At 32.1% G+C, this 10641-nt stretch overlaps 3 protein-coding genes across 3 annotated transcripts; 1 reads left to right on the top strand and 2 right to left on the bottom strand.

The window, feature by feature from the left end:
* The first annotated feature begins 3317 nt into the window (after window positions 1-3317).
* Window positions 3318-6159, top strand: LOC109601476 (origin recognition complex subunit 3). The gene is made up of 9 exons (XM_049966604.1): window positions 3318-3457; window positions 3653-3802; window positions 3854-4141; window positions 4198-4656; window positions 4712-5029; window positions 5081-5410; window positions 5461-5694; window positions 5745-5932; window positions 5998-6159. The coding sequence occupies exons 1-9, from the start codon at window positions 3425-3427 to the stop codon at window positions 6098-6100; spliced, it is 2103 nt and encodes a 700-aa protein (XP_049822561.1). The 5' UTR covers window positions 3318-3424; the 3' UTR covers window positions 6101-6159.
* On the bottom strand, window positions 6156-7082 carry LOC109601477 (CKLF-like MARVEL transmembrane domain-containing protein 4). The gene is made up of 3 exons (XM_020017724.2): window positions 6773-7082; window positions 6454-6720; window positions 6156-6404 (listed from the first exon to the last, which is right to left on the bottom strand). The coding sequence occupies exons 1-3, from the start codon at window positions 6908-6910 to the stop codon at window positions 6270-6272; spliced, it is 540 nt and encodes a 179-aa protein (XP_019873283.1). The 5' UTR covers window positions 6911-7082; the 3' UTR covers window positions 6156-6269.
* A 648-nt stretch (window positions 7083-7730) lies between these two features.
* Window positions 7731-9033, bottom strand: LOC109601489 (CKLF-like MARVEL transmembrane domain-containing protein 4). Its single transcript, XM_020017737.2, has 4 exons — window positions 8881-9033; window positions 8521-8667; window positions 8198-8467; window positions 7731-8138 (listed from the first exon to the last, which is right to left on the bottom strand). The coding sequence occupies exons 2-4, from the start codon at window positions 8656-8658 to the stop codon at window positions 8007-8009; spliced, it is 540 nt and encodes a 179-aa protein (XP_019873296.1). The 5' UTR covers window positions 8659-8667; window positions 8881-9033; the 3' UTR covers window positions 7731-8006.
* Window positions 9034-10641: the final 1608 nt, after the last annotated feature.

The raw sequence follows: 10641 nt of genomic DNA, 5'->3' as shown, positions 1-10641 counted from the left end.
TCGGAGCGGCAATTTCCTGGCGGCCTCTGTGTTAACGCCGAACAACTTTCATCATGATCCATCAATGTTCGAAAGAAGTACCGTTGAAAAAAATGACTCCAATAATGTACGTACGGGTAAATCCGCCGTCAATAATACTAATGGCGTGTAATTAGCAGTTTGCAATGATTGTTCTGGTGTAAAACACGTCATGCTGATATCACGACACGATCGAGTTTGCTGTTAAAACAAGGCTTCCAATCCTTTCATATGACTTATATATGTTACATGATAACCCTATTGGCACTGAAATATTCTTGTGCTTCAATCTTGCTCCTTTTACAGCCTTCATTGTTTGAGTCCACGACATATTTTTGTTCCTGAAGGTGCTAACTAATAATATAAATGTAAATTGGCTGCTCCAGATAGTGGGCTTATAAATTTATGATATTATTTATTGACAGTATGATTTTGGCATTGGGTACCGTGAGCCTTGTGTCGGTCGTGGCCGCGAAGAGTTCATTGGCACGTATGTTGTTCAGCACTCTGCAATGTACTCTTCTTTTCTGCGAGCATTGCGGACCAGGTAAGTGGCACAACGCACCAGAGTAACCTGGCTGACTTCTTCGCAGCCTAACCTTCTTATCCAACGCCGGTCCCCAAAGTGTGTCCACCAACTGTTCCAAGTCCGACAGACAAACGGATATGGAAAGCGATAGATGCAATGGGAAATGCAACCGGACTGGTCAATGTACCTTTTTATTTAATTGCGACGGCTTCGGTGCGACGCCGCAACTGTAATCTGGTAAAAGTGTATCAAAGTACCACTATTTCGTTGCATCCTTCACAACTAAGCAACAGTTTATCATTTTGTTTTCTACACCTCAAATAAATCAAAAACGTTTATTAAAAATCAAAATCTCTTCTTCTTAAAGGGGCTACTTTAAAATTAAGGAGTCTAACTCTCATATTTCTTGAGTTGAAGCTTCTTCCAATGTACTTCACTCTATATAACATGTATTTTGTGTGTATTTTATAATCTGATCAAGTTTAACAATGATTATTGAACATGATAGTGATTACTTTGGCAAAATAACACTTTCCATGTGCCAATGGTCATCTTCAACTCATCATCAACATCTTCAAAAGCTACTAGTTTTCCTATGGGGACTACTATGAAATTAAGAAAGAGGTTTAAGTCTCATATGTTATTTCTTGGATTGAAGCTTCTTCCAATGTTCTTCACCCTATATAACAAGTATTTTGTGTATATTTTATAATCTGCTCAACTATAACAATGATTATTGAACATAATAGTGATTACTTTGGCAACAATAACACTTTTCATGTGCCAATGGTCATCTGTACCTGCACACCATAAATTACCACTGCAAATAAAGGTTAAAGACGTATAGTTCAGTTACCCCTGCAGACTGGAGGCGAATAGAATGGCCGCGAACTCGATTATATCTGTGTGTTGCGGAATACAGCCGACAGAGGAAATAATATTTAACAGTGAACTTGGCAAAGGTAGGCCATTCGAGTTCAATGTCTTACTTTCATAACTCCACAATCTCTCTTACATCACTTGTACTACTATACAATTCGCCGTTGGTAGGGGGGAAATTTATTACAGACGCGGTCATTGTTTTCGATTTGGCGAAAAAAAAAAAGTCAAGTCCGAATGTGTCAAGAACCTCGACGGAAATTACTGTTCGGTTATTTACGGTTGCAAACCAGATTTTTTTTGATTGATACAGTTATTGGTGGGTCTTCAACGTGCCCATCAATCCTGACGTGAAATAACGTGTTTTTATTGAGGAAGCTTTTTAGTTGATTTTTATATTTAATAACAGTATTCCTTTTTCCTTAACTTCATCTTGAGAAGCCTCAAGACACCCCTTCTATATTTTATTATTATTTCTTTAATTTCTATAATTTTGCTTCAGAGTACATGAATCAAAATTTAAAAAATGTACTTTTTGAATAATTTTTTTATTTTAAATTTTTATTATTATTGACCTAAAATTTGTTTTCTTAAATATTTTACCAGATGGTTAATTAAATAGGTATTCTGAGGTCTTGCTTTGGTATTGGTGGATGAAATAGTAATATTATTTAGGCTCAGCTGAGGACAAAAAGAATAATAGTATAAAGTAAAATCATATATGTACAGTTTTCATTTTCTAATCTTGAATATTTTTTACTCAGTTTACTGTTGAAAGACGTAAATGATTTGGATGAGTAAAATTCGTTCGTGATATACAAAAGAGGACAATGTTCATTAACCTCGTACGGTGTCTTAAAGTCGTGCATTCATTTAACTGTTACTTAAACTTCACTTTTAATGCGCATCGAAAAAATGAATTAAAAGATCATTGATCTAATACCTACACCATGCGCTTGAATTATTTATAAGTAATCAAAAACATAATCCCACAACAATGCCACACATTTGAAATTTAAATGGATTATGCAACGGTCGAGCTATTTTATTGTTCGTTCTCCAGAAGAGGTGAATTTTTGAAAAATCATCATGAAATATGCCTTTATGCTAATTGTAACGATAAACTTTGTGTGGGTTTATGTGGATGGTATGTTGGGAACGAAGCAAGCTTTACAATCAAAAAAGGATGTGATGGCATAATTTAGGTATACAGATGACAATAATATCATTTTACAGTTATAATTGATAATTTAAATTAATTTAAACAAATTATGAATTTTATACAAATTATTTACTGTTTAAAATGATCACCCTAGTAATTCGACATAGATAACGCCGACGTTTAGAATTCAAGAAGTCTATTTGTGGTACTGTGCCAATATTGCATAAAGTAAGTCAATGACTTTAAAGAAAATCGCCAGTAGTGTCTTATGGCTTTAGTACCCAGTAAAAGCGAATATATGTTAGTGTGTTGCGGATGGCTAAGAAATAAATTAATAATTAATAATAAATTAATTATATTTAGTGTTTTCAGAATTTATTATACTATAATGTCTCAAAATTGGAATAATTAATTGGACACGAAAAGTTATCATCTTTAATAATTTAAAATTTTCATTTGCGCGCTATCACATATGCAACTCAGATTACACCCATTATATTTATAATATGACTACATTATTATTAATTGTTTTGCTTCTATTCTACTCGTACATTTCTTTTTAAATTATCAACAATTTATTAATAATTTTTGTCTTGTTTTATATGTTGGAAAATGAAAATATCTACAATTCTGATAAAATTAATAGTAACAATGGTAGATGTCACTATACGTTTGAAAGTAAGTTGTATTTGCAAAATGTAGATGGCGCCGTAAATCAATATGGCAACTTAAGTTTTGTTTTCATTTATTTTTTTTTGATTTTAATTTATCAAATACTTTTTAATATTAATTTATTAGTTTAAATAAATGCAGTTAGTTATTCTGTTACATAAATAATGAGTGAAGAACAAACTTTATCAGTTTCAAAGGTATGTACTAGAGAATTTAATTGTAAACATAAATTTAAATTTTATTCAAATTCTGAATTAAAACTTAAACAAAATTATCAAGTATTTTATATAAAGTGTTCAGTTTATGTTCTTCGTAGAGTAGTTTTCACCGACATAAAATAATTAAATGAATTTAAAGTTTTTGGCGCCAAAACTAACCTTTTTTTATTTAAGGGGGTTTTTGTATTTAAAAATGGAATTAAAGCAGCCTCCAAAAGGTCGAAGAGCAAAAAACATGCTGGAACATCCCTGACACTTCTCTCCAAAAACCCATGGTATAGATCATACAGTCAGTTATGGACAAACCTTGAGTCTCAAATCGAAGTAAACAAATTAAGTCCAACTGGTTTCCCATTTTGACCTGTTAAATTTTAGGAGTTAAACAATGAAATGTTCTCTACAGTGCTCAGCAACTTAGTGGAATTTGTTGGGAGATCATACAGAAATGTGGAGACTGAAATACCGGCAGCAGCTTTATTGACTGGTATCAACATGCCTGATCACAGAGCCCAATTTACGGCCCTATCCAAGCAGATTAAAGAGCAGGTCTCACCACATGTTGCATGTTTATATGGGCAAGACTGTCAGAATTTAAAATATCTTGTTGAGAACATGATTAATCAGTTTGTGAATGATGATAGATGTGCTGATGATTTTGATGAGGTACACATTTTTTCCCTTATTATATCTAAAAGAAAAGCAACTCTGGCTTGTTTTAGGAAGACATGGAGGTAGACAATAAAAACGTTCATATAAAAAAAAGTCAGTTCAGCTTTTCCTTGCTCCAATCCTGGTATGAGGAACTGTATCCTGTGGCAACACCAAAAAAAGTATTGGTTGTGATAATTCCAGATTTTGAAAGCTTCAATCCTAAGGCCTTGCAAGACTTTATATTGATTGCAAGTTCTTATTTGAATGTTTTGCCATTTGTCATAGTATTTGGTATAGCCACATCTATAACAACACTTCACACATCTTTACCTTACAGAGTTTCCTCCAGACTGAATGTACAAGTTTTCAATTCAAAATCATCAACTGAGTATTTAAATAAAGTTTTGGAAGATGTTTTTTTTACTTTAGACTGCCCATTTCAACTAGGAGGGAAAGTCTTTAATCTTTTTACAGACATATTTTTGTTTTATGACTTTTCTGTTAGTGGATTTATACAAAATATAAAAGTATGATAATCACCAGCCATTTAGGGCCCACACTTAGATTGTACAATTGTTTTAGTATGCAATGATGGAGCATTTCAGTTATGGCAATGCCATGGCTTTGTGTAATGAATCAAAAAAGGAAATTAAGAAGATAATCAAAGAATATACTCATGAAGACTGTGAAAATGTCAGAAGGCTTTTGTCTTTTAGACGACTTGTTGAAAGTGAAAGCTATGAAAATCAAATAAAACTCCTTACTGATGATGAGTACTTTAAAACAGTTTTGGAGGATGAGGTTTCCAAGCTGAAAAAATACATTAGAAGGCTACATATCTTTTTAAAAGCTCTTTGGGTTTTAGTTAATGATCTACCAAAAGCACCACTAGGAAAGCATGTAAGTTTTAAATAATATTTTGTGTTTTTGTATTAATTTTATTGATTTCAGTTAAGGGAGTTATACTCAATAGCAACGTCAAAAAACATAACGAAAACGCAAGAGTATAAAGAATGTTTTCAGCTCCTCAACTTCCAGTCCAAAGAAGAGTTGTGCAAAAAAATTGGGCTGGTCGTTGAAAGCATTTCCAGCGTGATTAACTTGTCATACAACAAGCCTAACAAATTGCAGGAATTTGCACTAACACTGCAACAATTCAAAGATGAAATGAATGCTGTCAATGATAATGATGATGATTATGAGGATGTAGAAGTTCTGAACGATGTGACGAACAACGACGAACAACTTTCCGGCCAAATGGACCGCAAACAATTAAAACAAGTAACTTAATGTATTTTATTAGGGACTTTTTCGTTAATAATTTGTTCCAGAAATTGTTGGGTATGTCGAAACAACCCACGAAACAACTCAATAGATACGAAAAGATGCGACTAAAGGTTTTGTCATACATTTCGGAAACATTCTCGGGATACCTGACTGAACCTTCGTCTATGATTTTTTACGAGATATTTTTCTTCAACGACATGTCGATTCGGTCCCACATAATCGGGGAACACAGATCTGCCATACATTCTGCCCTAAACCATCCTCATTACTACCTACAAGTAGGTTCCCTATTAAATTGTAACAACTGAGTTTGATAAGTGTTTTTTAGTGCAACTGCTGCGACGTTCCTGAAACAGCCATTCGTTCTTGCATGCCTGACATTTCTATAGCCTACAAACTACACTTGGAGTGTGGCAAGATGATCAATTTGTATGACTGGTTGCAAGCATTCTTGAGCATCGTGGATCCCAACGACGTGGACGATGAAAGTAAACGAATTGTCCGGCCTGAATTGCAGTATCCTTCCCCACTAATACTTCTGATATGTCTCATTTTTGTATATTGTTCCTTAAATTTATTAGGGCCCGGTTTACGCAAGCGGTGCAGGAATTGGAGTTCCTTGGGTTCATCAAGAGCTCCAAAAGGAAAGCGGATCACGTCACACGTACCACATGGGGTGGGTGACACTCTTAGGATAATAATTTATTGTCGCTTTTATTTAATAAAATGTTTTTTACTGAAAATCTTTTATTAACTCCTTATAGAAAATTAATAAATTAATAAATCAACAATAAAATTTTAAACGGTTATGAAAAATGGACGTATTAATCTCAAACACACACAACTTTATTACTTAAACAACTTGTTGCACCGTTGTGGTTTCCTTATATATTATTCTTTCACCTTGTGCCAGTTCTCCCTTTCCTATTGATTGGTATTTGTAAAAGGCGTCCAAGGCATACGCCACCATGGCACAATATCCGAAGAACTAGAAACGAATGAGTCAAATCAGTTAATTAAACAATAAACAGACTTACTCCCGCCGCAGAATATGCATCATCTCCAAAACTGACGGCCAAACTGGCCGCAATGAGATATAGCAAAGTCCAGACACCACAGTACACGAACTCCACCTTCAACCAAGGAATCTTATACAGCACTTCAATGAGATGGAACAGGTACATGAGCAGCAGTATCGAGGTGACCCAGAACCCGGTCATCGCCACAAATACGAACCACGACCCCTTTGCGTGTGCCGAAAGGGGGCTGCATTCGATGCATATGAAGCCGATGAAGTCCAACACCTGTAAATAGACGCATAACTCCTGCCATCGATAAATAAAATCAAGCTCATACGATTTGGGCGATTTTTAAAAAACCCGGAAGGATGCGTATGTACGAACGGTCGAAGCGTATGTTGGTTTGTACCCTGGTGCTGGATCTGTTGATCACTGTGGTGGTTGTGTGCTGATTGGGGAACGTTGCGTCTGCCATCGTGCTCCTCGGAACGTTTCGCACCTTAATTATTGTCGTTCACTTTTTAAAGAAAAGTTTCAGGGGAACCACTGATTGGTTTATCATTGGTTGATGAATTTAATTAATGAAAAATTAAAATCACGCCCGCCGTATATCCCGTGGGATGTTCAAGCGTGGACTGAAGTCTCATGATCTATTTTTGGGTACTCAGGAAAACCAGTGGGTCAAATCAGACAGCGCACATGTGTTAACTAAATAGCAAAGTTATAGAGCATGTGGGATTTCACAAAATAGGATGTGGAAATAATATTTTGGGATGTTTTTTGGCTTAATCTAATTTAAGAGAACTGTTTTTTATACATTTATCTAAATATAATTAAAACAATTAAATATTATTGCTTTTCTTTTGTTTATACAAGTTATTTTGGTAGTGCAAGCTAGCAAAAATATCTATAAAATTTAGTATATTGTGATGGCTAAAGAAGTCTAATTTAGTTAAATTAAATAAAACAACACTATATGTATGAGTTTATTTCTAAAAAATAAACACAATATATGAAAAACAACTTTATTTGATATGTGTGTACAGATATATTATCGTTGTATATGAAATAACTGTATTTTTATAGAAATATTTATGTATAAAGTGTAAATTCAAAAAATATATAATATAAATTATTTAAGGCAAAGTTTATCATTTTAAAATATGAATAAACCCACAGGAATGTTTTAGTGTCAGAATAATTTTACAAAGGCAACATCATGAACATGTGAATAACAATTTTATAAATTATTTACAATTAGCAAAATACTACTTTAAGTAATGAAAACAAAATAATACCACAAAAACTCAGTTTATAAGACATTGTTAGAATAATATTATATATTTGCATTAATTAATTTCAATATTACGTCACTATTCATAAAATAGAAAGTAAATTTATATCTCCAATAACTGAGTTTCAAATTCTATATAAGTTCAATACATACAACAAAATTAAACTTAACAATTCATATAACCATTATATACAATATATTCGAATTAATTATGATTTAAACTTAAGTAATACTTTTAAGGAAAATTAATAAACCACAAAAAGTTAATTGTGATAAGTTAATATTGTTGAACAGTTGTTGTTTCCTTCCTTACAACTCTTTCTCCCTGCGCCAGTTGCCCCAATTTTATTCCCTTGAATTTTAAAAAGGCATCAAAACCATAAGCAACCATAGCACAAAATCCGAAAAACTGAAACAATAATAGATAAGTACTAATAATTAGAAATTTAATATTAATAATTAACTTACCCCTGCAGCAGTATAAGCTTCAACTGCATAAGTAACTGCCATAGCAGCTGCAATAAGGTACAAAAGTGACAAAACCGCACAGAATACGAATTCAATCTTCAACCAAGGTATTTTATACAGGACTTCAATGAGATGGAACAAGTAGAGGGCAAGTAGGATGCCTGTGGTCCAAAATCCAGTCATTGCCACAAATATAAACCATGACCCTCTACTAGCATAAGAAAATACCCCACTCGCCTCTATGCAAATAAATCCTATGAAATTCAGAACCTGTAACACATTCATGATAATTTTTTGAGTCACTATTAATGGAGGTAACACACAATTTGTACAACTTTCAGTATGCCTGGCAAAGTACGAATGTAAAGTGGATCGAAATGCATATTTGTTCGAACTGTTGTATTGGATGTTTGTACTGTTGTTGTGGTCGTATGTTGACCAGGGAATCCTGGGTCTGCCATGACTTATTTCTGGAAATCACATGAATAATATTATTACACTGTGATGTCATCTTTGTAATCCGTTTGCGTGGTAAGTAATAAGCCTTTAATGTTTTTACCAAATCAATAATGGCAATGGCCAAGTTTATTTTAACGATTTTAATGGTAGTAAACAAACAGTTTACAATAAAGTGAATGAACGATACCGTTTTTATGAGCGATAAGATAATTACATATAAGTACCTTTACAATTGTTGTATAGGATTATACTTTGGAATGTTATGTAGGAATTAATGTCTACAAAAATCTACATAGATTAGACTAGAATTAAACACTCTATCTACGGTTTATGTAGGTTACACTGAACACATAAGGGGCGTTCACTGATTTATTTACATCATCTGAAAAAATTATACAATTAATTTTGAGGCGTCATCTATTCGTCAAACTGTTAAGCTTATTAAATGCTCTTAAAGGCAACTTCCAAACTTAACTTTTTAGTGTGTTATTAATATTTTAAAGGAAATATATACTTTTGAAAATTTATTTTCTTTTGTGCCTTCAAAATCTAATTAGATGTTTTGTAAAACAAGGAATATATTAAAGTGTTTATTAGACATGTTCAGGATTATAGTATGTATCATATGTATATTAAATCATGTTTCTAATAATAAAAATTATTCATGACATTAATATCTGTACAACAATATAAGGTAAAGTTGCAGAATCGGTCACTCTAAGGAACATTATCTAGCGCATGCGTCGTGAGGCGCTGATTTCGCGCTTCTTGAACATTTTGAAGTGCAGTGTTGTCGGTTTGCAACGGTCAAAATATTCGAATCATTTTTTATGGTTGAATTATTGTTGTGTTGTTGTGTATGTATTATACTTTTTATTTTTTTGGTAAGTATAGTATTTCTTCTAATTTGATGATTATTGTTCGTTATTAAAATATTATACTTTACAGATTATATTCTCATGGCGTTTTTAAAAACAATATATTATTCCTATTCTTCTGCTAATTACTTTCTTAATTTATTTGTATGCTCATTTAATATATTTTACTTTATAGATCTTTCTCATTTTTAAAATATTTTACTTTTATTCCTTTAGTAAGATTATTTTTAATTTGTTAGCAGTCATATTTTAAGTTATCTTACTTTATAGATTATTTGTGTGCTGCATTTATTATTTTTTTTGTACAATCTTAATATAGGACCATGACTGTTCCTCGGAAGATCTGTTTCCATCGTACCTTCACGAATTCATATGGAGAAATAAATTTAAAAATCATAATATGTTTATGAGCATTTTAAATTGTATCAGGAAGCAATATCCAGTGGAATAGATTTTTTTGTTTTAATTGATTTTGTTTTTTATTATAAAATACATAAATATATCTTTTTTGTTAATTTTATATTAATGTTGTAAATTTACCTAATTATTTAATAAAGAACTTTTAATTAGATAGTTAAACTACCAAAGAAATATAGAGTAAATAAAAAATGAATATACTAATTAATAAAGTGATTTGCCGAATTTTATCTCTTTTCGAATTCAACCACATAAATAATATAAGTCATACATGAAAAACATAATAAATTACATATATATTTTTCTAAAAATCATTTCTCTACATATTTCGTTAAAAATGAAATCTGGCAACTATGCTGTCTAAAATCTCCGAAACAGACGATTTCAAATCCAGTTGACGCATGCGCTACAAATATTCCTTAGAGTGACCGATTCTGCAACTTTACCCAATATAAATATCATTTTACAAAAACAATTTCCTTTAAATTGAAAAATCCTTTGACAAACACCAGGAATTCCTTTTGCTCATCTACTGTCATATCTGTTAATTTCTTACGAATATCCTGTTTCAATTTTTCAATAAGAATAAACATTTATTTCTTAAAATTATTATAATATATTGAATGCTCAACATGTATAAAAGTAAAATAAATCCTTATTTGGTAAAAATAGTGACTAACACCACTTCAT

This window comes from Aethina tumida, chromosome 4 (assembly GCF_024364675.1).
Source record: "Aethina tumida isolate Nest 87 chromosome 4, icAetTumi1.1, whole genome shotgun sequence".
NCBI classification, from domain to species: domain Eukaryota; kingdom Metazoa; phylum Arthropoda; class Insecta; order Coleoptera; family Nitidulidae; genus Aethina; species Aethina tumida.
The sequence above is the reverse complement of the archived record's forward strand: the minus strand, read 5'-3'. Positions and strand labels throughout refer to the sequence as shown.

What these genes read in the sequence shown, in the direction of transcription:
- LOC109601489 (XM_020017737.2), bottom strand. Translation starts at nt 8,658, where the DNA reads ATGGCAGACCCAGGATTCCCTGGTCAACATACGACCACAACAACAGTA. An exon ending in TACTGAAAGTTGTACAAATT is followed by an intron (nt 8,468 to 8,520) that starts GTGTGTTACCTC and finishes AATGTGTTACAG; the next exon opens with GTTCTGAATTTCATAGGATT. An exon ending in AAGCTTATACTGCTGCAGGG is followed by an intron (nt 8,139 to 8,197) that starts GTAAGTTAATTA and finishes TTATTGTTTCAG; the next exon opens with TTTTTCGGATTTTGTGCTAT.
- LOC109601477 (XM_020017724.2), bottom strand. Translation starts at nt 6,910, where the DNA reads ATGGCAGACGCAACGTTCCCCAATCAGCACACAACCACCACAGTGATC. An exon ending in TTTTAAAAATCGCCCAAATC is followed by an intron (nt 6,721 to 6,772) that starts GTATGAGCTTGA and finishes GTCTATTTACAG; the next exon opens with GTGTTGGACTTCATCGGCTT. An exon ending in ATGCATATTCTGCGGCGGGA is followed by an intron (nt 6,405 to 6,453) that starts GTAAGTCTGTTT and finishes ATTCGTTTCTAG; the next exon opens with TTCTTCGGATATTGTGCCAT.
- LOC109601476 (XM_049966604.1), top strand. Translation starts at nt 3,425, where the DNA reads ATGAGTGAAGAACAAACTTTATCAGTTTCAAAG. An exon ending in ACCTTGAGTCTCAAATCGAA is followed by an intron (nt 3,803 to 3,853) that starts GTAAACAAATTA and finishes GTTAAATTTTAG; the next exon opens with GAGTTAAACAATGAAATGTT. An exon ending in GTGCTGATGATTTTGATGAG is followed by an intron (nt 4,142 to 4,197) that starts GTACACATTTTT and finishes GGCTTGTTTTAG; the next exon opens with GAAGACATGGAGGTAGACAA.